The 24,275-nt window shown below is 54.9% G+C and overlaps 2 protein-coding genes across 4 annotated transcripts; one reads left to right on the top strand and one right to left on the bottom strand.

Moving 5' to 3' along the window:
• Positions 1-1,100: 1,100 nt before the first annotated feature.
• On the top strand, positions 1,101-17,913 carry ARPC1B (actin related protein 2/3 complex subunit 1B). 3 transcript variants are annotated; one of them, XM_025204554.1, is made up of 11 exons: positions 1,101-1,277; positions 4,884-4,995; positions 10,555-10,628; positions 12,738-12,842; positions 13,426-13,648; positions 13,754-13,861; positions 14,634-14,840; positions 15,607-15,682; positions 15,769-15,965; positions 16,424-16,514; positions 17,639-17,913. In XM_025204554.1, exons 3-11 carry the CDS (start codon positions 10,565-10,567, stop codon positions 17,675-17,677), a joined length of 1,110 nt encoding a protein of 369 aa, XP_025060339.1. In that variant the 5' UTR covers positions 1,101-1,277; positions 4,884-4,995; positions 10,555-10,564; the 3' UTR covers positions 17,678-17,913. The 3 variants fall into 3 exon arrangements, with proteins under 3 accessions (XP_025060339.1, XP_006024006.1, XP_025060340.1); XM_006023944.3 differs by lacking the exon at positions 4,884-4,995; XM_025204555.1 differs by lacking the exons at positions 1,101-1,277; positions 4,884-4,995 and adding an exon at positions 8,392-8,410.
• Positions 17,914-18,427: 514 nt separating this feature from the next.
• Positions 18,428-23,674, bottom strand: PDAP1 (PDGFA associated protein 1; the record flags this gene model as incomplete). Its single annotated transcript, XM_025204556.1, has 5 exons — positions 18,428-19,243; positions 21,047-21,198; positions 22,330-22,451; positions 22,893-23,000; positions 23,579-23,674. Coding segments are annotated over 5 exons (537 nt in total), but the record flags the coding sequence as incomplete, so codon positions are not given.
• Between the last annotated feature and the right edge of the window lie 601 nt (positions 23,675-24,275).

The raw sequence follows: 24,275 nt of genomic DNA, 5'->3' as shown, positions 1-24,275 counted from the left end.
TTCTCTGGTGTCCCAAGGGCTGAAGAGGTCATGGCTGCTGGATGCCAAGGTGGGATAGCCCTCACGGCTGCCTTAAGCAATGCTGGGGCTGCGCTGTCCCGAAAAAGCTGAGAGGAACACAAGCCACTTGTCCTGTGTCCCTGGCTCAGGCCCCAGGCTGAGGGTTAATTCCTCCATGACTCTAGACCTTACATAATGTAGCTGTGTTTTACCAGTGTCCTAGCTCCCCTTCCAGGCTGGGAGAGCACGAGGAGGGTGATGCCCCTGCAGAGTAAGGAGAAGCCTGATTTTGATCTCACTCACACCAGTCTTACACCAGCATAACACCCCTGACTTTGCTGGAGCTGCTGGTGGCAGTGAGGGGGAGTCAGGCCCCGCTCTGCTGGGGCCTTTAACCCATGTCCCCGGGCAAAGCCGGGAACCCAGGAGTTCTGGATGCTCACATCCACTTACCTCCCTCTTCCTCCCTGCCAGCTCATGAGCACTTTGCAGAGGGCTCTCAAGTCAAACCAGTGTAGCAAGACCAGACTGGGCACCAGAGCAAAGAGGTTTTGTTTAGTAGATGAAATAAAAAAAAGTGACATGCTCACTAAACGAGAGGAGCTGGGGTCTGATCCAGCCTGCGCGGACATGGGTGGCCTCACCTGCGAGTGGTCCTGCTCCTTGAGGCACACAAGCCTAGGATGCCGGGGCCTGAGCATGTCCACGACTTGGCTACGAGCCCATCTCTTCTGCACTGGGAACTGTCAAACTGCAGAGAGAAGAGGACAAATCCTTTCTTTGTCATCCGTCTGCCGTTCTCTGCCCCAGCCCTTCGGTCTTCCAGCCTCCGTCTGAATCCAGGTCCCTCCGATCCAGCAGGTTTTGGCCAGATGTGGACCCTGAGTTACAGGGGCATCTCCCAAGCTGTAGCGAGGGAAGCCTTTCCTTTTCCAGGCTCTAGCATTTCCACGTGTCAGCCGCCAAGCCTCGCAGACGGGCCTGGAAAGCAGGGCCAGGGCTCGCGCACACAGACCCAGCCTTTCAGAGGCGGTTGCTGCTGCTGCTGGAGGCAGCCTGTGCTGCTCGCTGCCGTTCCCCAACGCCCACGCAAGGAAGTGGTTAGATTTCTCAGAGAGGAAAAGGGAAGTGGGACGACTTCAGACAGCGAGCTCAACTTCTGCCTTTCATTCGGAGCTGGCTCAGCTGCCGTTCGTGTCGACTGGCCAGAGTCCGCGAACCAGCTGGCCCCTGGAGACAGGACCCCTTCCCCCCACCTTCCTCCTCTCCCTGTGAAGGTGAGTTGTCAGGGTTTGATTTTTTTTTTTTTCTTTTCCAAGGGAGTAGGAAGCTGGTGCCCCTAGCGGAGCTGCTGGCAGCACATTCGACCCCTGGGGTGGTGCCCTCAGAAGAAGAACAAAATCTTTGTTCTGTGTATTTGCTTAATACAGGAGCAGCGCTGGGCTGGGAACAAACTTCCTGCCTGATACTGGCTTGTCCCCTTTTGCTTTGCAGCCATTGCTCCTCAGGGCTGATTTTCCCCCTGCACCCCCTGGTTCTCCCAGGCTGTGTTAGTTTTGTGGGAGGCCTGAAAGCTCAGCTGATGTGGAAGGGTCCCCAGCTGGGCTTCCCCAGAGACGAGTGCAAACGGCGTGCGGCATGACACACCCCATCTCCTGGCTTCCGCTCCCAGGTTTTTATCTGGGCCCCCTCCCTGCGCCCTCAGCCTGCTTGCTGCCTGGGGCCGGCATCACGTTGTCGAACTCGCAGAGTTACTTCTGCTTTAGGCCCTGCTGTAGGTGAGAGGAGAACCGGAGCCCCGACTGGCTTTTTTCTTCCCCTCTTTGGCTTTCCCTTTTGATCCTGGCACTGCCTTTTGATGCAGTTCAGGATGCAGGAAGGTCTCTGCCCCCAAGCTCGGGGTGCTCCAGCTTTGTCCAAAAGGACTGGACCGATTCCTCTTTGAATGCTAGGTGTGTTAGGGGGTCACAAGCCATCTGGGATGCAGGTGCAGGGTATGAGCTCTGACCTGTATGCTCCCTTAGCAGCTGACGCAGGTGGGCTGGTGGGCAACATGCTGATCTGCTGGGCAGTGGGCCTTGTGAGTCTGGGTTTGCTGCTGAGCACAAGCACAGCAGGATTTGCTTTGGGAAGTACAAGCCATCAGCCAGGCAGAAAGCTCTTCTTTGTGGCAGGTTTCCTCAGGATGAACCGTGCTGGAGCAGGCAGCCCCAGAGCCGGGAGCCCGGGGAGGGGGAATGACTTTGGTCAGTCATTTGGGGTAAGGAAGAGGAAGCTTGAGACTCCTGAGCCATTTTCACCCAACCAAGTGTCTTCCCCTGCCCCCCGTCCTGGCTCCTCACCCTGCTGATGTGTTATGGGGGCACTTAAGTCATGGGCACCTTCTTGCTAAGGGACTAAGTGAACTCTAATCCTAGGGAAACATGATTGTCTCCAATCTCCCCTGTCACTTAAGTCCAGGTCCTTAATGGGAGTCTGGACCTGAGTCCCTTTTTGGGATGTGGGCCTTAAAGTTTTCTATGTATTCCCCCCACCTCTGAAAAGGACTGATCACCTCCTTAGGTGATCCCTGGGGTATAATATCTTTATGGCAGTGTCCAGGCCAGATGTGCTGTGAATGTAGGGGAGCGCTATGGGGAGCAGCTCTGCCTTCTCTGGCCCGGGCAGCAGGAGTCTGGCAGAGACCTGCAGTGCGGTGTCCCAACCTTGGACTGGGACAGGAGCCTCTGGGATGGATTTGAGGTCTGATTCTCAGCCTTGGGTTTTCTGTCCCACGACTGAAGCAGTCTGTCAGAGGGAGCAGGCTTACCCCTGCCTTTAGGTACTTAACAGCAACTGCCCCTGCCAATTTAAAGGGCAGTGTTGATAAGGACTGGAGAGATCGTGGCTTCTACCTACTCCGACATAGCCTCCATCCATCCCCCCGTTCTAGCTGCCCACAGGTGAATGAGCTATTGAGTGGGGGGCAGGACAGACCTCGCTGCTCAGCATGGGGGCAGGGAAGGTAAAATAGTACCTGACGCTCCTACGTGCTGACCACGACTTCCTGCAGAGCCAGGACACCCGCTCCGGCAGTGCAGGGGTGCAGATCCAGCACTTGCACTGTGACGGACTCCAGCCCCGCACACAGCAAACTCATGGAGGCTCCTTCCATTGAGCAACTTCCTCAGCCTAGATCAGGAGCCGCCAGCTGCTCAGCTCCAGCCAGTGCTATTCTCTCTCCCAGGATGTTTTTTAATCAGTGAGGGCCTCAAGCCTGACCAGAAAAGGAGTCCCAGAGGAAGATATCTGAGCCATATCAGCTCTGGAGATCCACTCCTCTTGGCATTTCCCAGCACGCGAAGGTTGTAAACTTCCGTGGTTTTCTCCTGGAGAGAGCCAAGATCTGCTGGTTCGAGGGCTGTAATGAAGCAGCTTCAGCAGTGAATGGGACCAGCTAGTTCAATGGTAGTTCAGAGGTAAAGGTGCCCACCCACGGGGAAATCGTTGCGTAGGCCCATTATTTTCTGCTGCTTTATTGTATGCAGAGGTGGCTGGAAAGCTCAGTTTTGGTTATATGGTTCCTACTTCTTTCTCGTGTTACATACAGCTTGAGATCTTGTGTGCTCAGTGGAGGACGGGGAGAGCCAGGGGGGCTGTAAAATGCACTGCCAATGCAAGGGAAACATAAACGAAGGCAGGATGAGATTATTTAAGTTGTGTAAACCTCATTGCAGCTTATTAACAGCGATTTAATAGTTGTTCTCTAACAACAGCTGGAATGAAACGTGGGGGCACATGTGCTCTCGCACTCTGCCTCAAACTATTCAGTGCCCAGCCCTTCAATTCACGACTCAAAAGCAAACGGTCCAGTACGTTCTTTCACAAACAATGGAAGAAAACACTTGGTATTTCCAGGCTAAAAATAATAAAACAACCTCTTCCCCATGCTGCTTTTTTTTTTTTTTTTTAAACTTCTCAAATCATCTTGAAGCATCAAAAAGAAAGGAGGAGGCAAAAATCTCCCTTTTTTCTCCCTTTGCAACTCACTTAAAAATAATTGAAATACTGGCTGTAAATGCTTTCTCCTCCCCTGCCCTTCTCTCCGGAGCAGTATGTGCTGGTTAGTTGTATGTGAGGTTTCTCCTCCCAGCAGGCTCCTCTTTGCAGCCAATTCTATGCAGATGTGCCTCCCTATGCCCCCTCCGGGCTGCTTCCTGAGCATCTCACAGCTGCAAACACGTGTTTTGTGGTGCTTGCAGCACGCTGTGGTAGTAACCACTGTACAGTCTGATCCAGGCTTTTGATGGTGGCTGCAGTGGTAGAGAAATCCACTCGATACCCTCAGATACCGTCATCGGCCTTAAAAATAATAATAATGAAAAGGATGACGCTTGTATAACTAAGAATACTGTCTGTACCGACCAGCTAATATAAATCACAAGGGCTGTTAACCCGCATGCTTTGGGGCGTAAGTTGATGACCAGCTGAGGTCAGGAGGGCATTTTCCCTTAGAGAGATGGTACTGCACCATTAAGTTTCTAATGGGGTTTTGTACCTGTGTGTGAATCATCCAGCGTTACGTGTAGGTTGAGGCAGGGGACAGCTACAGCCAGATCAGTGGTCTGCTCAGCTATAGGAACTCCCTTGTTCTCCACAGTCTCAAAGTCATATCAGCTCTGCAGCAATCAAGCTCTTGGAGCGTGGGCCTGGACATGGCAGCCACTTAAGAAGTGGGTAGGCTGTACGTGATGTCATGTGGACATACACTTTGCTAGGATTCAGACCACTAGACGGTGGTTTTGGCAACATCCTACTCATGAGGCTGTCTTTCTTCTGCTCTTCACAGGCCTGTGAGCCTGAAATCTGTTATTAGAACCTTTTATTTTTTCTTCCCTCCTCAGCATTCAGAGCTGCCAAAAAAGTGGGCAAGGTCGTTGCCTCCAAAACCAACAAAGAACAAACTCTGCACTTAATATCCTGCCCGCCACACCCGGGGGTGGCTCAAGAGGCCCTGTGAGCACCATCCAAAAGTTATGCACCTTTTAGATTCAAACTGCCTCCAAGGGCAGCCCAGGCCAGCACATGAAACCATCCCGATTCCTTCCCCCTTTTGGCCAAAGCGCCACTGAAGACGATAGCCTGAGTTAACAAAAAAGTGGCTGTAACAATCAGCCAGTCCCTCCTGGCCCCTGTTTTCCGAGTGCTACAAGCTGCTTTGCCACAGTGCTTTCATGATGACTTCTGCACAGTGGCAAAAGCCAATAGTGAGCTAAGCGGGTGGAAGTTATTAGTCATGAGCTGCATGGGGTTTGAATGTACCGCCGGGCTCTGCACAGAAAAGCAGCTTGATTTCTGAGTGGAGGTGGGGAGAAGAAAACATTTCAACCACAAGAGCTGGAGGTTTCTCAATAGGAGGAAGGGACGGGTAGAAGAACCAAACTGAAGCAAGTCAATGGGCCAACAAGCTGCACACTGTTCAAATGTGTCGGCGGGATGCTTTCCGGAGGAAGAGGGTGGTGACTTCTCATTTCTCTTGGCCACACCTTCACGCTGGCCAGGTTCTCTGAAAGGAAGAGCAATGACGGCAAGCGTTTCTGCTACGTGATGAGATGACCTGCGGAGACATGCTTGGCTGATTGTTTTTCTCTAGAGAGCTTTCATCGGTGGTTCTCAACCAGGGTGCATGGAGATCCTTTTAAGGGTGCCGTTCTGATATTAGCACTGTTAGGTGCACAAGAGTCTCAAAATAAAGAGATTTCAAATAGGTATCCATGGTGTTAAAGCCATTCTGACCTGTCGTGGTCTTTCAGAGCTCTTTGCAACTGGGGAATTGCTTCCCTGTTCTTCTCTAGCCAAAACACAAGTGACCGCTAAAAGCTGCCATTTTCCAAGGGGTGCTTGACTCTAATGAGCAGGGATCCTGGTTTTCTATGATTTAAAAAAAATTCTCCAGTTTTCAGTTTATAAAAAACCCAACCCCAAATCTACATTTTTCCGTGATATTTAAATGAAACACCACTAGTGTGTGTGTGTGTAGTGGTGTTTCATTTTAATAATGGAAAAATGTAGATTTGGGACACCTTGGAGGTGTCTTTTTAAACTGAAAATTGGGATTTTTTTTTTTTAAATCAGAGGAAACCAGGATCCCTGCTAATGAGGAGTGCCTTGAGTCTAAAATAGTTGAGAACCACTGGGTTAGGTCCTGGTTGATGTTATGAAGGAGGCGTCTCAAAGCGCAGGCAGACACTTCCTAACCACCCCTTAACGGCAGCCTCTGCTTTGTTTAGGGTGCTCAGAGGAACCTCAGGACTTGCGGTCGTTACCGTTACTTTATAGCGGAAGTCAGCTTCGTTAAACCCGATTGACTAATGGAGAAGTGAAGTAACATGCCCCAGATCAAGCAGGTAGAGCCAGGAACAGAACAGAGTTGCAATCCAATTCACATCCCCCTGATGTCTAAGTCGGCCATAAAATAGGTATCCTACCAGGCAGCCCCAGCTGGTACATCCTGGTGTGCTAGTCCGTGGAGGTGCTGTGTACAGAGATGCTTTGGTGTGGTGCATACTGTGGCACCAATGAAGGGTGCTAGGGGGATATTAAGGTTGATTCTGGAAGGTGATTGGTGGCACGGGCACCGGTAATGGGATAGACAACACTTGGTCTCCTGGGTGCCCGTATGGATCTGCTGTGGCTCGTAGCGGCAAAACAGTGTTGCCAGCCACGAGGTGAGTAGGTGCCTCGCCATCCTAATGACATCCAGATGGCACAGGCTGTTCCCAATGCACTCCAAGCTGCCCCCTCCCCAGGGTGACCGCTGTTCCTTTGATCTCGCTCTCGTTCAGCTGCAGCAGCAGCATCTGAAGAATGTGAAGCACGAGAAGGAGCTGGCCTGAGCTCCCCAGGGGAAGGCGCAGACACCGCAGGGTCGGGCGGGCTCAGGGCAGCCAGCTGTTCTGTTCTCCAGGGGAGAGGCAGAGCAGGGCGGGAGGTCTGCGGTGAGTACTGAATGCACCGCCAAGCCCAGTTAGCACCTGGATGGGTCCGTCTCCTCGTGACGGGGGCAAGTCATGAGCCTCAGTCCCAGTCCATGAGAGGCCCAGGCCTGCTGCCCGTACAGGATGTTTATGCATGTCAAGAGAACGATTTCAAGCTCACCCCCCCACCAGCGTGACGCAGATGTTCCCAGGAACCAAGACTAGCAGCTGGTAGCTATAAGATGAGACCATTCGGTGGGACAAGCTCTGACTTCCGGAGGAATTCTCTTCTCCTGGGCCCTTCTCGCTTCCCTGATGTTTTGCTTCTGGACACCCAAAACCCAGAAGTCCTGCCTAACCTGGTCCCATTCCTCCTGCTTCATCTCCTCCTGCCACCTGCTGCTGGTCATCATCCTTTTCACAGGGGTCCATGCCAGGCCTGGCTAGAGGGGGCAGTGCCTGCAATGCCAAGAGCGGCTGGAAAGCCCAGAAGCAATAATAATAAAGTTGATCTTTATGAGTGCATTGGGCTGCCCACAAAAACAGAACGGAGCTCACAAGCGACTTCTTGCTCAGCCGGCTCGAGTCCGCTCCCCCACCCTTCCTATAGAGCCTGAACACACGTCCTTGTGGGCTGGGGCTCTTCTCCTCCAGAGCAGAACTGGTGCCAGAAGGTTAATAAGTGATTAGAAAGTCCCTTAATGGTTGGAGCCAGCTTCCTGTTTGTGAGGGTTATCAGGGCCCTGTTGCTTCCTTGAAATGCTCCGAATGGGGCAGGTTGGTGCCAAAGGGCCATTCCAGGGGGATTTGCAAAGGCAACTGAGAGAAATGGTTTTATCCTTTCAGGAAGAAACTGGGCCTGGCCGGTCACCTTGCTGCCATGTGTCTACCCCACGTGCCTCAGGCGGCTCCTAGCGGTCTGCCCTCCTGCTAGCAAAGGTTGCTGTAATGGTGCTCGGAGATTCCCCTCTCCTCCCCTCACCCGGCCAAAAGCACGTGGGGAGTCCTTGAATGCACTAAATGAGCATTATGTGCTGGTGCCGCCTCCTATGAGTGTCCGGTGTCATGGGCCCACTACAGAAAGGACGCAGACGATGTGACGGGCTAGCTGGCAGTGACTTAGCCCAGGGGTTTTGAAGGGGCAAAAGATGTTTGGAGGACTTGGGATTACCGTTCCTCACCAATCAGGTCCCAGAGACTTGAGGTGTCTGTCACTTTAAGAGCAGGGAGGCTGCTTGAGAAGCAGCTTGCAGGTGCGGCAGGGGCTGGTTAGTAAAGCAGCTGATGGGCAAGGGCTGGGCTGGAGCCGTACAAGCCCCAGCCCTGACCTGGGAGGGGCGGAGGGGGCGGTGAGTGCTGAGATCCAGGCAGCAGGTCTGCAGCAGGGCTTCTGCCTTGATATCCGAGCTGGGGGTAAACTCTGGAGAGTTGGACCAGAGGATCCAGGAGCACAAGTAGGGGCAGAGTGTGGGGTCAGAGGGTCCAGAAATTGTGGGGCCAAAAAGGCCTGAGCCCAGAGAGAGGGCAGTGTGTCAGCCCTCAGTAGCCCAAGAGGGGCAATTATGAACAGGGCCTGGGAACCTGAAGGTCTCACTGGCCCAGGAGTGGGGCCAGGGCCCAGAGAGGGGCTGAAGGCCAAGAGCAGGGTTGCAGCTGGAGACTGGTGGGGCCAGAGGAGCCTAGGAGTCTCATGTGGCCTAAGAGCAGGGCCAGGGCCCAGAGAGGGCTCAAAGTCTGGGGGACACAGCCGGAGAACAAGGGGGCCAAGGAGCCCATTACCCAGGAGGGGTGAGGACTGGGGCTGGGAGCCCATGGCCCAGGAAGGGCTTGACAACATCAGTGAGTAACAACACCTGCAAGGCATGGGATGTGGTGTAGGGATGGACGGAGCCATGCAGTTAGGCTTTAAGGCAAGATCAGGTTTGGGAAGCCCTGGGGCAGCTGCCTGTTTTCTAGAACTAAACAGTGACAAGGTATGGCAGACGAGGGAGGGGAGTTTGCCTGAGAGGCGACAAGGCTGGGAGCTAAGAGGGTACTCCAGGGGCAGAACGGCCATCCACGGAGAGGCACTTTAGTGAGGCTTTTGATACGGTCTCCCACAACATTCTTGCAAGCAAGCTAAGGAAGTACGGGCTTGATGAATAGACTGTAAGATGGATAGAAAACTGGCTGGATTGTTGGGCTCAATGAATAGTGATCAATGGCTTGATGTCAAGTTGGCAGCCGGTATTATGTGGAGTGCCCCAGGGTTTGGTCCTGGGGCTGGTTTTGTTCAGTATTTTCATTAACAGTCTGGAAGATGGCATAGAGTGCACCCTCAGCAAATTTGTGGATGACACCAAGCTGGGGGAGTAGTAGCTATGCTGGAGGGTAGGGCTAGGACTCAGAGAAACCTCAACAAATGAGAGGACTGGACCAAAAGAAATCTCATGAGGTTCAACAAGAACAAGTGCAGAGTCCTGCACTTAGGACAGAACAATCCCCTGCACTGGTACAGGCTGGGGGTGACTGGCTGGGCAGCAGCTCTGCAGAAAAGGACCTGGGGGTGACAGTGGACAATAAGCTGAATAGGATCCAGCAGTGTGCTCTTGTTGCCAAGAAGGCTAACGGCGTCCTGGGCTGCATTTGGTAGGAGCATTGCCAGCAGATCAAGGGAAGTGATTATTCCCCTTTATTCAGCGCTGGGGAGGTCACAACTGGAATCCTGTGTTCAGTTTTGGGCCCCCCACTACAGAAGGGATGTGGACAAATTGAAGAGAGTCCATCAGAGGGCAACAAAAATGGTTCAGTGGCTGGGGGACATGACTTACGAGAAGAGGCTGTAGGAACTGGGCTTATTTAGTTTGGAGAAGACACGACTGAGAGGGGATTTAATAGCAACCTTCAACTACCTGAAGCGGGGTTTGAAAGAAGATGGAGCTGGATTGTTCTCACTGAACAAGGAGCAATGGTCTCAAGTTGCAGCAAGGGAGGTTTAGATTGGATATTAGGAAATACTTTCTCGCTAGGAAGGATGTTGATGCACCGGAAGGCGTTACCTGGAGATGCAGTGGGATCTCCATCCTTGGAGGCGTTTAAGACCTGACTCAGTAAAGCCCTTGGTTGGGAGTATCTAGTTGGGACTGATCCTGCTTTGAGCTGGTAGATGTGACCTCCTGAGGTCCCTTCCAGCCTTCATTTTCTATGATTTCTATGATTTTTATGATGTGAGTAGGCATGCTGACTAGAGAGGGAGAGGGAGGTGCATGGGACGTGTTGGGGTCTCGCTGTTGAGGTTAGCGAGGGATGTTTGGTGGGGCATTATTCTAGCTCCAAGCCACCATGTCCCCATGACCAAATGCTATGCAGGGCAGGGCTACTTGCCTCTGCTTGAGTGCTGTTTAGTATCAGAGCAGCAAGGGATAGTGCTGGTCCTAGGCTTGCTGGCTGGGGAGAACAGGGAGTGCTGGCATACATGGAGGGGGCTTGAGCTGGGCAGTGTGGGGAGGGCTATATCTCAGAGCTGAGGGGCATTGCAGAGCCCAGGGCGGAGGTGGAGGCAGCGGGGACAGCACTGAACCCGTCCGTGATGAGCTGTGCTCTCTCTCTTGCCTTCCAGCTGCAGAGCCATGGCTTACCACAGCTTCCTGCTTGAGCCCATCAGCTGCCATGCTTGGAACAAGGACAGGACCCGTAAGTCTGCCCGTCCCCTGCCCTCCATCCCCCGGGGGCTGCTGGAGTGGAGAGAGCAGCATGGGCTGTGGTCTGAGCATTAAGTGTCCCTCTGCCCCAGTCCCAGTAAGTGTAGGGGTTGTGAGGTGCCCTCCGCCTGCCTTGTTCCCCTCCACTACCTGATTTTCCCCTCTGTCCCGCTAGATAGGTTTATCTCAGACACTCCTCTCCTGCAGTCTTCCCATGGGGCAGCTCCACGCTGGCTGGGCCTATGGCTAACTCCTGGTGTTTCTCCTGAAGGGAAACCCCTGAATCGCTGCCAATCTCACCCTAAATCTGGGCCTGCAACACAAGCCCCCTGCCCATGGCTGCAGCACCTCAATGTTGGGGTCAAGGGCTCTTAGAGAGGAAAAGCTCCCGTTTCTGGACCCCCACAATGTCTGGGGATTGGGATCCGGGGGTTTACTCTGCTCCCGTCTCCAAATGGGGCCAGACAGAGGACAAAGCCCTTGGGGGGTACACCTGGGGAGTGGGTCCAGAAGGCTCCCATTCCCCCTTCTCTTCTGGCTGGGAGGCCTGGGATGGAGGAAGCCCAGCTGCCTGGGTAGAGAGGAGCCCCAGGGCCCAGGAGGCCCAGCCTCGGTGGCAGTCAGCTCTGGCATCTTGCCCGGCGCTGCGTGGCTGGCGGGATCACAGGGAACAGCACGTCTCTGTTCAGAGCCCCGGCATGAAGCAAAGTTCCCGTGCAGTGATTCATGGGGAGCGGCGCTTCCTCCTCTCCGGCTGAGCTGATGCCCAGGGCCGGGGCAGAGGATATGAGAAGGCTGCAGCGAGCAAGGAGCAGCTCCCAGAACAAAAGGGGCATTCTCTGCCAGGAGGGAGGGAGCCAGTGACGGGCAGGCTTGGCTGGGGCAGTCTGGGAGCACCCTTGGGTGGGGGAGTGGGGGTGTTTTTCAGGGGAATCCCACAGGGAGCATCCCAGCCGACAGCTCATGCTCTGGCTGGGCAGTGCCTGCCTGCCCCGAGCAACATGCTGCACAGCCAGTCTCTCCCCCAGCTGAACATCAGGGCAGGGGGGCAGCACATGGAGGAGTGGGGGGCACCGAGGGAAGGCTGGGGGGCATGGAGAGTGGGTGTGGGGCCTGGAGGATCCTCTCCCAGCACGGCTCAGCTGGGATCTTTCCCACTCGGCTCCCTGCTCCCAGCTCGCTGCCACCTGGCACTTCCCTTTGTGCGGTAGGTCCCTACCGCCACGAGGAGCCCAAGCACCGACCCCTGCTTGAATCAAGGCCCCCTCGTCCCTTGATAAACTCGGCTGCCCTGCGCGGAGGTCCCATGGGCAAGGTTTACCCCACAGTGCCTGCGCGCGCGCACACACACACTCTGGGGCACACACACACTCTCACACACATGCTGTCATGCACACACATCCATATGCATTCACACACTTTTTCTGTCTCACACACACATACACACTGTCTTCGCACTCTGTCACACATTCTGACACACATACACACTGACACACGCACAGGCTCTCACACACTCATACATACACACACATACATGCACTCACATGCTTTCACACACACTCACTCTCTTGCTTACACACTCCGAGACAGTCACACACGCTCATACACACACACGTATATGCACTCACGCACACACTGTCTCACATTCTCACGCTCTGACACGCACTTTTACACTCACACTCTCTCACAGACACATGCACATCTGTACGCCCACACATTCAGGCACGTGCTCACACACTCTTGCAGAGACACACACACACACTGCCGCCAGTCCCATCCTCCAGCATCTGCCTAGCAAGCAAGCACGACTGCGCCTCCCGCTAACGGGAGACTCCGCAGCAACTAGCCGTGTGCATTGGAGCTGGGGTCAGGACTCAGAGCACAGGCAGGGCTGGAGCTGGCACCAGCACTGTGAGGCTGGGCAAGAGGAGCAGCTGGTGTTGTCCAAAAGTGGCTGCTCTGGTCGTATGGCTGCGCCAGCTGCTCAGGGTCTCAGCCACTGGCTGTGGGCTGCAGGGTGGCACAGGCTAGTGCACGAGCAGGGCTAGCCCTCTCCTCTCTTCCCTGGTGCCCTGCCTGCTAACGCTGCTGCTCCCCACAGAGATCGCCCTCTGCCCTAACAACCATGAGGTCCACATCTACAAGAAGGACGGTGCCAAGTGGACCAAGGTCCATGAGCTGAAGGAGCACAACGGGCAGGTGACAGGTGAGCCCTGGGCCAGAGGTGCCTCCTTCCTGGAATCAGCCAGCAACCAGCTACATTGGACTGAGCCCCCTCCTGGGCCTGGAGAGGGGTTGGGGGCAGCCCCTTCTCAGAGGGAGACACTGGGGACAGGGGGCATTAACTAGTTACCGATGAAATTTCCCCTGAGGTGCCCCAAAACTCAGGTCTTTTTCACCCTCCCTGGGCTGAACTGCTGTTATACTGCTGTCAGGTGGTTCCTTTTAGCCCTTCAACCCCCAGAGATGGCTGCATTTCAGTGGTGGGCACAGGGTTTCCTGCACAGACTGGGTGCAAGGCAGCAAGACAGGCATGGAGGGAGTATGAGCTGGGCCAGAGGGCAGAGCAGTTCCCAGGGCATCCCCGGGTATAAATGGAGAGGGGTTTAGGGAGGAGGGGGAGAAGCAGCTGGTCAGATGGGTCCTGGTGCCTAACCCACCTAAGACAACACTTCTCCCTGTGAACAGAGGGTGCGGAAGGGACTGGGGGGTAGATTCAGAGCTGCCAAGCCTGGGAGGTGCCCTTTACACAGCTGGGGTTCCCCACTCACTTCACATGGGAATTTCAGGCATCGACTGGGCCCCCGAGAGCAACCGGCTGGTGACGTGCGGGACAGACCGCAACGCCTACGTGTGGACCCTGAAGGGCAATGTGTGGAAGCCCACCCTAGTCATCCTGCGCATCAACCGCGCCGCCCGCTGCGTCAAATGGTCCCCCAAGGAGAACAAGTTTGCCGTGGGCAGCGGATCTCGCCTCATCTCCATCTGCTACTTCGAGCAGGAGAACGACTGGTGAGTCCCGACTGCTCCGCATTCGCCTTGGCCTGGCCCCGGGGGGTCTGGAAGGGGGAGCCCACTCGGCCTGTCTCTGAGCGTTGCTGGCTTGTCCTCTCTCAGGTGGGTCTGCAAACACATCAAGAAGTCCATTCGCTCCACCGTGCTCAGCCTGGATTGGCACCCCAACAACGTGCTGCTGGCTGCTGGTGCCTGCGACTTCAAGTGCAGGTAACTGGGAGCCCCTGAGCCGCAGTGGTGAGCAGGGATGGGTTTGAGACAGGCCTCACAAGGACTGGTGGCTGCTGAGCTCTTGCTTTGTCTGCTTGGAGTCCATCTTCCCCTCTGTACATGGCGAGTTGTGCGCTGCAGGCTTGTTTCTAGCCCAGCCGGGTACTGGGGCTTCACACACCTGCTTCCTTCCCCCGGCACCCAGTTTTTTCTTTGAGAAATGTCACGTAAGACTCATTTCCCTGTCTTGAAATGGGCTCCCAGCTTGGAGCACTGCAGCCTGCAGGGGGGAGACATGCCTCAGTTCCTAGTGGACCAGGTCTCTTCTGGGCAGGCAGCTCAGCCTTCTGCGTGAGAGCGATGTGTGAGCAGCCCCAGGCACAATGTAATCATGTGCTGAGCTCAGCTGAGAAGCTGGGGGCTGCGGCATGGGCAAGGGGCCTCTCTACAGCTCTCTCGGAGCCAGCTTTGGTCCCCTGGCAGGAGGCACCGATGTCTGTTCCTTCCTGGGCTGGAGCCCAGCCCACTGGCCCAGTCCCCACCAGAAAGGAGTGAGCCGTGTCCAGGAGGGGAAGGACATGGCTCCTTTGCCCATGAGACGCAACACTTCTCTGGGTGTCCCAGGCACAGAGCTCACAGGGCATTACCACTCCCAGAAGCAGTCAGGAAGAGGAGCCCCGTCTCCTGGCCTCTCCTGCAGTGCCCAGCCCACGGCACCTGCTCCCAGCCCCCATGGTTCACTTTCCACACCCACGCTTTGCTTTCCCTGCAGGATTTTCTCAGCCTACATCAAGGAGGTGGAGGAGCGGCCAGCCCCCACTCCCTGGGGCTCCAAGATGCCCTTCGGGGAGCTGATGTTTGAGTCGAGCAGCAGCTGTGGCTGGGTCCACAGCATCTGCTTCTCTGCCAGCGGCAACCGCGTGGCCTGGGTCAGCCACGACAGCACCCTCTGCCTGGCAGATGCCAACAAGAAAATGGCGTAAGTGGACATCATGGTCCTCTCCTGGGTGCTCAGCAGGGTCTGGGGTTGTTCCCCTGCTTCAGGTGCTGTGCAGGGGATGCTGAAGGTAGTAAGAGCGTTTCACTGCTGATATACAGTGGGGGCACATAGCCCACTGCCTAGCAGCAGCCAGGTTGCCAGCAGGAAGCTCTGCTCTCAGGCCTGGGAACACCCCTGGCTGCATGGGCTGGGTGCGAGGGCTTGGTCAAGGGGCCTTGGCTACACTGGCAGTAGCTGGGCTGGGAGCTGCAGCTGCAGGGAGGTGGGGGGATGGAGCGGGGGTCACCAAGCTGCAGCTAAGCACCTTGTTTGGTCACATGCACAGGTAGAGCCACAGTGGGTTTGGGAGCAAGCAGCCTGGGAAGGAGCCTGGAGACCCTGGCGGTGACTGAGCTCCAGGCTACATGGGGGCTGCCACCAGCACTGGGAGTGCAAGGTGGCTCTGAGAGCCCCGGGCAGCTGGCAACCTCCCCCTGGGTGAGGAAGGCCTGGAACTGAGCAAGTCGCGTTGCACTACGTTGGGGCCTGAAAGGCAGCAGACCCCTCTGTGTCACAGCCAGGGGGGAGGTGGCCAGGTTAAGCCACCACAGTGACTGTCATCCTGCCATGGTGCTGTGGGACACAATGGGGAAGCAGCACAGGCCCTGCTGGCAAAGCCTGGCCAGCTTGCAAATGGGGGCATGAGGGGACTGCCCAGGGCGCTGACTGAGCTGTGTTAATGGCTCTCACCTCCTCTCCCCCATAGCGTGGCCGCCCTGTACACGGAGATGCTGCCTCTCCTGGCTGTCACCTTCATCACCGAGAACAGCCTGGTGGCCGCGGTAAGTGCAGGGCTGGGGCTGGGGCGCTGTGTGCCTGCCCTCACACCCGGTGACTGCAACTGGAGCTTGGTGCTGTGTTCCCCCAGGGCCACGACTGCTACCCCATGCTCTACACCTATGATGAGGGCCAGGGAGCACTGAGCTTTGGCGGGAAGCTGGACGTGCCCAAACAGAGCTCCCAGCGTGGCCTGAGCGCCCGCGAGCGCTTCCAGAACCTGGACAAGAAAGCCAGCTCTGACACCAACAACGTGACCCTGGACGCGCTGCACAAGAACAGCATCAGGTTCGTGTCGGCTGAAGGGTGCTGGTTGACCAAGTGGCTGGGAAGCCCTGAGCTGTGTCCAAAGCAGCCCCAGCTGTGGACCCTGTCTTGCCATCAAGGATGGTCCAAAGAACACCCCCTCCAGGCTGCTTCTGGCCAATACAGGCCCTGCAGGGGGTGGAAGGGGCAGCAGAGAGCAGCTGGGGTTCCCTGCCTGGTCTTCTGCTAGGACAAGTGAGGTCTTGTTTGCTTGATGGGCAATGGTCTTGTCTGGCCTCCACTGCTGAAGGCAGCACATTGGGGTGCACAGGTCCCCTGCAGCCCTCGGCTTCACTGCTGTGAGGTCTGGCTCACAGGCCATGAAAGACCCCCACGGTATAACTAGCCTGGCACCAACCCTACTTAGAAAGGGCCTGTCCTGTGGTGAGCCCCCTCTTGCCGGTCTCAGGCTGACTCCGATGCTTCCTTGGCCTTTCTAGCCAGATCTCCGTGCTTGCTGGCGGCAAAGCCAAGTGCTCCCAGTTCTGCACCACGGGAATGGACGGCGGGATGGGCCTCTGGGATCTCAAGGTAAGTGGGCACTGCGGTGCGAAGGAGAGGCCGTGGCAGGCTCGGGAGTGGGAGGAGGGTTGGTGCTGGGCTCCTCCTGAAACCAGGGTGAGGAGACCAGGTGCTGCCCTCCATCCCAGCTGTAGTCCAGCTCAGCCTCCCTTCTCCAGCAGGAGTACTGCTGGCATGAGCAGGGGCACTTTGCCCAGGCATCGACGAGGAGCCTCTGCTGGCCTCCCTTTGGAAGCCCTGCTTTAAGGCTACAGGATCACCCCTGACTAAACCATCCCAGCCACATCTGGCTGCACATGAAAAGACACAATTAAGAGTCGCTCTCTAATAGACATTGCCACCCCCCTGCTCTGGGCAGGGGGGACATGAGCCAGCCCCGCCCACGAGTCAGCACCACCTCGCACAGGTTCTCAGCCCACCACCCCCTTCCCAACCCACAGCAGAGGGTGACACTTGGGAAAGGGGCACCTCATCCCCCATCTGGGATGCAACTGGTGCAACCCCACCTCGTCCCCCATTCTTTCTGCTACCTGTGTCCGAGGTGGGGTGACACTGTCTCTGTCGGGCAACGTACAGGTCATTAGGCCTCGAAAGCTCCCCTTCATCTGGGGTGCATCTGGTTGCAGCAGCTGGGGGAAGGGAGAAGGCTCTTGGCTGGGATTAAGGACAATTTAGGACAGGGCCATAGGTTGAAGGGTGATGGGATGCTGCAGAGAGCGAGCGCCCCCTGCTGACTCTCAGAGGTAGGTGCAGCAGAGGGCTCAAACCTAAGCCACCTGGAGCCCCATGCAGCCGGGCTCGGCTCTCCACCTGGTTGCCACAGCCTCCGGTAGCGCCCACATCACCATAACACACAGGTGCTCATCTTCATGGCACCTGTCCCTGCCTGCACAGGATTAACCAGCCACTAAGCACCTTTGTGATGTTAGGGATGTGCCCCTGCAAGGGGGCTGGCCTGCTTGAATGCAGCAGGATCACTGGAGAGTAATAGACAGAGGCCAACAAGCAATAAAAACCTGGAGGGGGGTGAGCTGGAGGAACAAGGCAGGTGCTAATAGCCCGTGGGTGGCCTGGCTCCCAGCCTCCCACTGAGAAAGGATTTCACTAGCTATCACCTCCCCCTCCCTTTGCAGAGTCTGGAGTCTGCTCTGAAGCATCTCAAGATCAAGTGACGGAGCCACTGGGAAAGGCTTATCCGGCGCTGCCCATCCCGCTCAGCTACGCCACCCCCACCCGCTTCCTTTGCAGACAACCACCGCGCGTTCCCCGGGTGGCAACGCGTGCCCTGGCACTCCCCACATGCTCGGGAGCACAAAGGAAATACCAGGGTTTTTACCCCAATTTTTATGAAGAGCCTATGCTGGTCATACATTGCTTAGAGAACCAATAGAGTGGATTCTCCACTGAACCTGTGGCTTTGCCTTTTCATTCATGAGTATAATCCCAGACCAAGGGCTGCACTCAAGGAGCACAGTAGGGTTGCAAAGCCCGGTGCATCCTTATTGTGGCCTCCTTGGATCTATGCTTTGTGAGGCAGGAGGACAAGGCAAGGCTGTGCGGTGTAAATCACTGCTGGCTGCAGATTTCTTGCTTCTGTTGCTGCAGAGACTGGAGGGTGTGTGGGGTGAGGAGTGAGTGACGCAGGGAGCATCTTCTGGGGAAGGCAGTTGGAGGTCCTCCTTGCCTCAGCCACTGAGGTCCTATGTGATGCTGGTCAAGTGACAGACAAGAATCCACCCATTGCTGGTCACTTCCCCGTATGCCTTATTGCCATCCTGTAACCACTCCCTGCTCCACACACTGCTGCTTCTGGCTAGCACGTGTTATGGCCAAGCCAGAGGTAAGTAGCAAGTGCACATGTTGCACAGACCCAGAGACTCCCCATCATTGAGCGCTGCGCACAGAAGACCAGGACCGAGTGCTTACGATAATTTAAATTTTAATCAGCCAAATATACAAGTTTCTTTTCAATTTACCAAGCTTCGGGGCGGGGAGGGGGTTACCTGGGCATCAGAGAGTCAATGAAAGTTCTTTGAACAAAGAAGGGTGTGATTAAAAGCTGCTGACACTATCCCTAGTCAGAGGAGGGGGGGAAAACTAAAAAACCCAAAAACCAAACAGAAAACCAAAACCAGAGGAGGGAGAGGGGGGCTGGGGAGGGAAAATGGGATGGAGATGGGAATGAAGAGATCTCCAGAAGGATCAGCCATGAAGTCAGCTCCCAGACTAGTCTTGCAACTTTCTGCAGCTCAATTTCATGGGCCCTTTGCAGAAATGGATCTTGGAGATGCAGGCCTGGCCCTGGGGCTCTCCTCAGCCCCCCGCTCCCATGGTCTAGTCCTCGCAGTCTAATGTCAGAAGCGTTCCCCCTCCCCTGGCACCCCCTGCCCTGCCCCCACCCATGCTCCGAATCCTAAAAACATTCAGGTTTCCAAACGGTTACACAGAGAATTGCTGTTGAGCGCGGTTCTGCCCCCAAGGTAGCAGCTGCCCCCCTAGCCCCAAATGGAATTCTGTGCCAAGATGAAGACAAACACATCATCAGTGTCTCTTGGAGGTGAAAGTGACTTCGATGCTGCAGTACACCCTACGTGGCATCTATGGTAGGCGACACGACAGAGTCTCTGGCAGGCACCAGGCACAGTTCCCTGGCATTTCCTCCTTTAGCGTGGCCTGGGCTTACTTGTTCAGGGATAGTGACTGCATTCTTTTGCCTGCTGTGGTCGCTTCGTCTTTTGCTAGGGAGGGAAAGAAAGGAAGAGATGTGTCAAGGCTTCCAGCTGCGTATGGGGAACCAGAGCTGGCCTGAGCAGTCCAGAAAAGGAAGCCCATTTAGCCACTCCTCCTCTACGGTGCACCCAGTGCTCGGCCTCTCTGCTGTGGCTGCCCATGCAGTTACTACAGGTGGAGATGTTTGGTGCAACGTGGACATGGGATGGGATCCGAATCTCATGACAACTTTGGCTTGCTAGATACTGAGGCTGAATTTAGAGCCAGTCCCTGCCCTGGAGATGCATAAGTCTGCAGCCTGTTACTGAGTCCTGCAGCCACTTGGTCCCCCTGACGCACAATCCTGATGCACCACGTACATGGACTCACTAGAGCAGTGGTTCTCAACCTTTTTTGTACCAGGACCTGCTTGTAAACACTGATGTCCAGTCCTGACCTAGTAAATAGTTTAAGCGGAAAACAGACCCCTGGCCCTGCTGGTGCCCCTCACTCCCAACCCACTAGCCTCGACCCCGACACCCGTGTGTGGCAGAGAGGGTTGTAGGGCATGGGGGGGGCATGTGTGCCTCCCCCCCACGTTTGTGCATCCACAGCAGGCACGGGGCCTGCAGCCTGCCTAGTCCGGCACAGGCAGGAGCTGCTTCTGTGGCCCACTGTGTGGGACCCAGTGCACAAGGACAGAGTGGGGCAGTGAGACTCACTGCTGCCACCCCTATGCCAGCTGTGCGAGGAGTAACAGACATGGGAGGCAAGTGCTGTGCTGCCCTCACCTCCTGCCGACAGCCACTTGTGTGCCAAGCTGCGGCTCTACCCCGCTGCCATGGCCTGGCTGCTACCGCTGCTGCCACTCCTCTCAGGCTGCCTGCACTGCCTGCCACCCCACCTCTCCTCCAGGGCAGAGCATGGCCTGAGGGGAGCAGTGGCCAGGCCATGGTGGCACAGCCCGGCATGTGAGCAGCTGGTGACAGGAGGCGAGGGCAGCACAATCCCCTCTCCCCATCCATTACTCCTCACACTGCTGGCGGTGTGGCTGGCATAGGGGTGGCAGCGATGCTGGCAGCAAGGTGGGTGCACAAATCTGAGGGGACATGCATCTCACATGCCCCCCTGACACAGTCTGTGCCCCCACTCCGCCCCATAAATTTACCTGCAGGGAGTTGCTCTCCATGCTGTCTGGCTGCCACATGTATGTGTGCACATGCACATAGCACCCCCTACCTGATCACCCTCCTCCTACTTCTCCAGCCCCAAGCAGCCCCTTCCAGACTGGATCTCTGCCAGGCTACAAGGGGAAACCCACTGTTTCCCCTTTTTTTTCCCTCCTCTAAAGGAGAATCCACTTTTAAAGTTTGTTGATCCATTTTTAGTTTGTTCGTGACCCTTTCATATATTCTTGGGGCCCCTACTTTTGGGTCATGACCCATGGGGTGGTGAACCACTGCTCTAGAGGACTTGTGCAACGGGTGTGAAAATCCAGGGCAGGGAGGGGTAGGGAAGGGGTATGGAAAACTGCCTTTGTATGGCAGGCTGAAAATGCTGCAGATACGCAAGGCAACATCTTTTTAAGTTTGCCTGCTGCCTGCCTAACTAAGCCAGCACTTTATAAAGCAGCAATAGCAGCTTGTGGAGGCAAAGGGAAATGCAGCTGAGTCCAGGGTTGGATGGAAGAGCTGTCTGATGGCCCACAGGAACACCATGCATTTAGGGCAGAAAGAGAACCCTGGGTCGGCCCAGCTGGAGGTAAAGTTCACAGCTCAGGGAGGATATTCAGCTGCAGGGGGATGGATACCAGGAGGCACTGCGCTACTCACCTTTTCTTTCTTCCTCTTTCTTTCTGGCAGCTTCTTCCCTCTGCTTCCGGATGATGGCTAGTCGTGCGAGATCTGCCTTCGCCTGCTCTGTTTTGCCAGCTAGATGCATCTTCATGTATCTTTCTTTTGCCTTCTGCTTCTCTATCTCTTCCCTGTTGGAGTGAAAGATGCTGGTCATCATGGTTTCCATGTAAACACATGGGCAAGGTTAGAGATTGGGGGGAAGGTTGGAGTGGGAATCAGGACAGGGCATGATCTGCAGCAGCAGCCTCTGGCACTGGATCCCAGACACCAGCTCTGATCTTGGAGCACAAGATCTCTATTGCTGTTCAGTGTACGAAGAGGCTGACAAATTGAGGAGGATGGAGATAAGAACATTTAAATCCCTTCCCAGGCAGCCGCAGGGCCTGTGGGAAGCTGCACCGAATGCAATCTCCATCTTGGAAAACTATGTGAAACTGGATGCTTAAGCTAGACAAGCTCATTTTACACACAGGCTTCTCCCCATCTTTATTATGGTATCCGACTGCTTCCCAGCAGCCCCAAGACAGGGATCATGTCTATTTCCATTTGGCAAAATGGGAACACTAGCATACAAGGACAGAGTGATTTAGCCCAAGATTACAGAACAGCTGCCTCAGATCTGAGCACAACACCTCCTTGTCAGTTTACTCTTACCTCCAAGCTTCACCTCACCGCCCACCTTAAGGAGTCTCTACCAAATCGCAGACTCAGCCTGCTCTTTTGAAAGACAGGCACTAACTAGTTACATGGCAACAGAGTAGAGGGGGAAAAAATCTGCACTGACACCAGGAATCTAGAAGACACCTCCTAGCAATTCTAAGGCTCCTGCTGCACCCAAGACCTATAGAGAGCTCCCAGGCGTGTTGGTTTCACACTTAATGCACAGAGATCAGTAGTGTCCATTACTGGCCTTCTAGAAGCCTGATGCCAGAGTACAGAATAGCCCCAGAGGGATCAGACTGCTGTCTCAACCCATTTCACAAAGCTGCAGGGCTATACTTTTCCAGCTGCTGCCTGGGTAAGGAGATCTCATCTCAGCTAAGTGGTCTGCCCAGCGAAACCTTGATTCAAAGTGTGTCCTGATCAATATCTTCACACCCATGGAGCCTTTCCCAGAGCACAATTCAAAGACTCTGCTGAGATGCCAGTTTCACCCCAAGAGAAGTCTGTTCACTGGTGACAGAACACACTACAACTGTGGGGTGTGGGGGGGGCAAACCCCATGCGCCTTGGGCAGGTGGCAAGAGGAAGGCTCTTACCGCTCTCGCCGTGACAGCTCCTTGGGGCCATCCAGGTCCAGCTGAGTCACTTTTTTGGTTGTCTGCAGAACGCGGTTGGGATTCTCTATGTCTATTAAGCCTTCCACTCCTTTGCGCTTTTGCTAGGGTTCACAAACAGGACAGAAAGGTCAGCAACAAGACCAGGAGATTCAAGGCCTAATGACCTGTACGTTGCCCAACAAAGACAGTGTCATGCCACCTCAGACACAGGTACGAGAAAGAATCAGTTCCCAGGTTACAAGCCTCCCTCCCAATCGCATCTTACTTTATGGCACATCTTTAGCCCTGCTGCAAACCACAGCCATTACTACTGTTCTTTCCACTTCAGTCTACTGCAAGGAACAAAATTACCAGTGGGCTGAAGATTAACTGTAAGGACAGTACATGCTAAGCTTAGCTTTTAAGGGTAACATACTCCTTTAAACCTGGTATCTGAAACCAGCAAAGGAATGAGGAAAAATTAATGCAGGCTCTAGCAGGTTTGTTCCACTTTGAGAATGTGGCCTGTTCAGCTACGCTAAATGCACAGGAAGCTGTGGTACCTGATAGTCCTCGTCGTCTTCTTCACTTTCATCTGAATCTAAGGATTTCTTCTCCTTTCGGGGTTCCCCAGTGGCTCCTTCACCCCCCTCTTCTTGCTCCTCCTCTTCCTACAAAGTTACAGCAGATGAAGGAAAAAGGTAAGTTGGTGCAATGGCAGAAATCAGCAGTGACTCTTGAAAGAGAGCGAGCACAGTGAGAACACTAAGAGGGCACCTGGGGGAAGAAAACGGCAGAATTAGTAGCCTGCCTCTTTTTGTACTGCACCCATGAACAAGATGCATCTTGCTCTCCATGGCCACTGGAAGGAGGATGAGGAAAAAAATCATGTTCCTCTGTAACAAAGGAGATGTAGGGAGGACATTAGGAAAGATGATCTAGGGGCTCAGGTGGAGAAATGCTGGAAAAAGCCATCTGGGACTGTCACGGAATTAACCCCCATGGAGAGTTTTGAAGAGCAGATTGGACAGACATCTCCTGGGCATGGTCCCAATTGAGCATGGGCAGGGAAGAGACGAGATGCTCCCAAGGTCCTTCCAGGCCTACGTTTCCATGATTCTATGCTGTGACTAACAGAAAGCCCTTTAAGCTGCTTTTGCTCCTGAGCTGCAACATAAAAAAAAAAAATCCATGGGCTGTGAGGCCCACAGCTTCTCCTGCTAAGCACGTGATCATGGAGAACTCTTACCCGAGCCTTTTGTTTCTCTGCCTGAAGCTGAGCATCGATCTCCTCGGGGCTGGTGTACTGCCTGGCACGGCCTTTGTGGCCTCCTTTTCTACCTGCACAAAGAAATTAGGTCAGGAGTTGATTTAGTGAAAAGCTTCCACGAGCTCTGATCTCCCCCGGCCGTCATCTCTCGGCTCTGGCTATGCAAAGTAGCAGCCAAGACAGCTCTTCTTCCAGAACAATGAAAGACACCAGACATATCCAATTCACAAACCTAGATGAGCAGCTTTGTGCCCCTTAAAGAACTGTAATGAACCACGAAATCGTTCAGAGGAAAGCCAGCCAGACAACTCAGCTGCTAACAACCCCCTTTCCAGAGAAGGGACTTCTTTAAAGTTCCATATTTAAGTCAGAGGACCCAGAAAAGCTTTGGTCGAGTCCAGCTTTCCCTGCCTTGCAGTCAGCCAGCTATCAGGGCAGTTATCACTGCCCCCGCCCTTGACTGCTATAAGCTGATGCCTGCCATGGCTGCCTTGTTTGTCAGATGAAAATGCTGCTTCCAAGGGCTCAGGCAGCTCATCATGACGCTCTACGCTCTCCTTCCCCAGGCATTGAAACCCACGCATGTTGCCTCTATGATTCACTTCCTGGGCTGGCAACCAATCAGAAATCCCACAGCTGCTCTTTGCTGTCCCTACCCAGCAGGAAGCCCTGGCTG

Source organism: Alligator sinensis, unplaced genomic scaffold (genome assembly GCF_000455745.1).
Source record: "Alligator sinensis unplaced genomic scaffold, ASM45574v1 scaffold402_1, whole genome shotgun sequence".
In the NCBI taxonomy this organism is placed as follows: Eukaryota; Metazoa; Chordata; order Crocodylia; family Alligatoridae; genus Alligator; species Alligator sinensis.
Note: the sequence above shows the minus strand (reverse complement) of the source record. Positions and strands in the feature narration are given on the sequence as shown.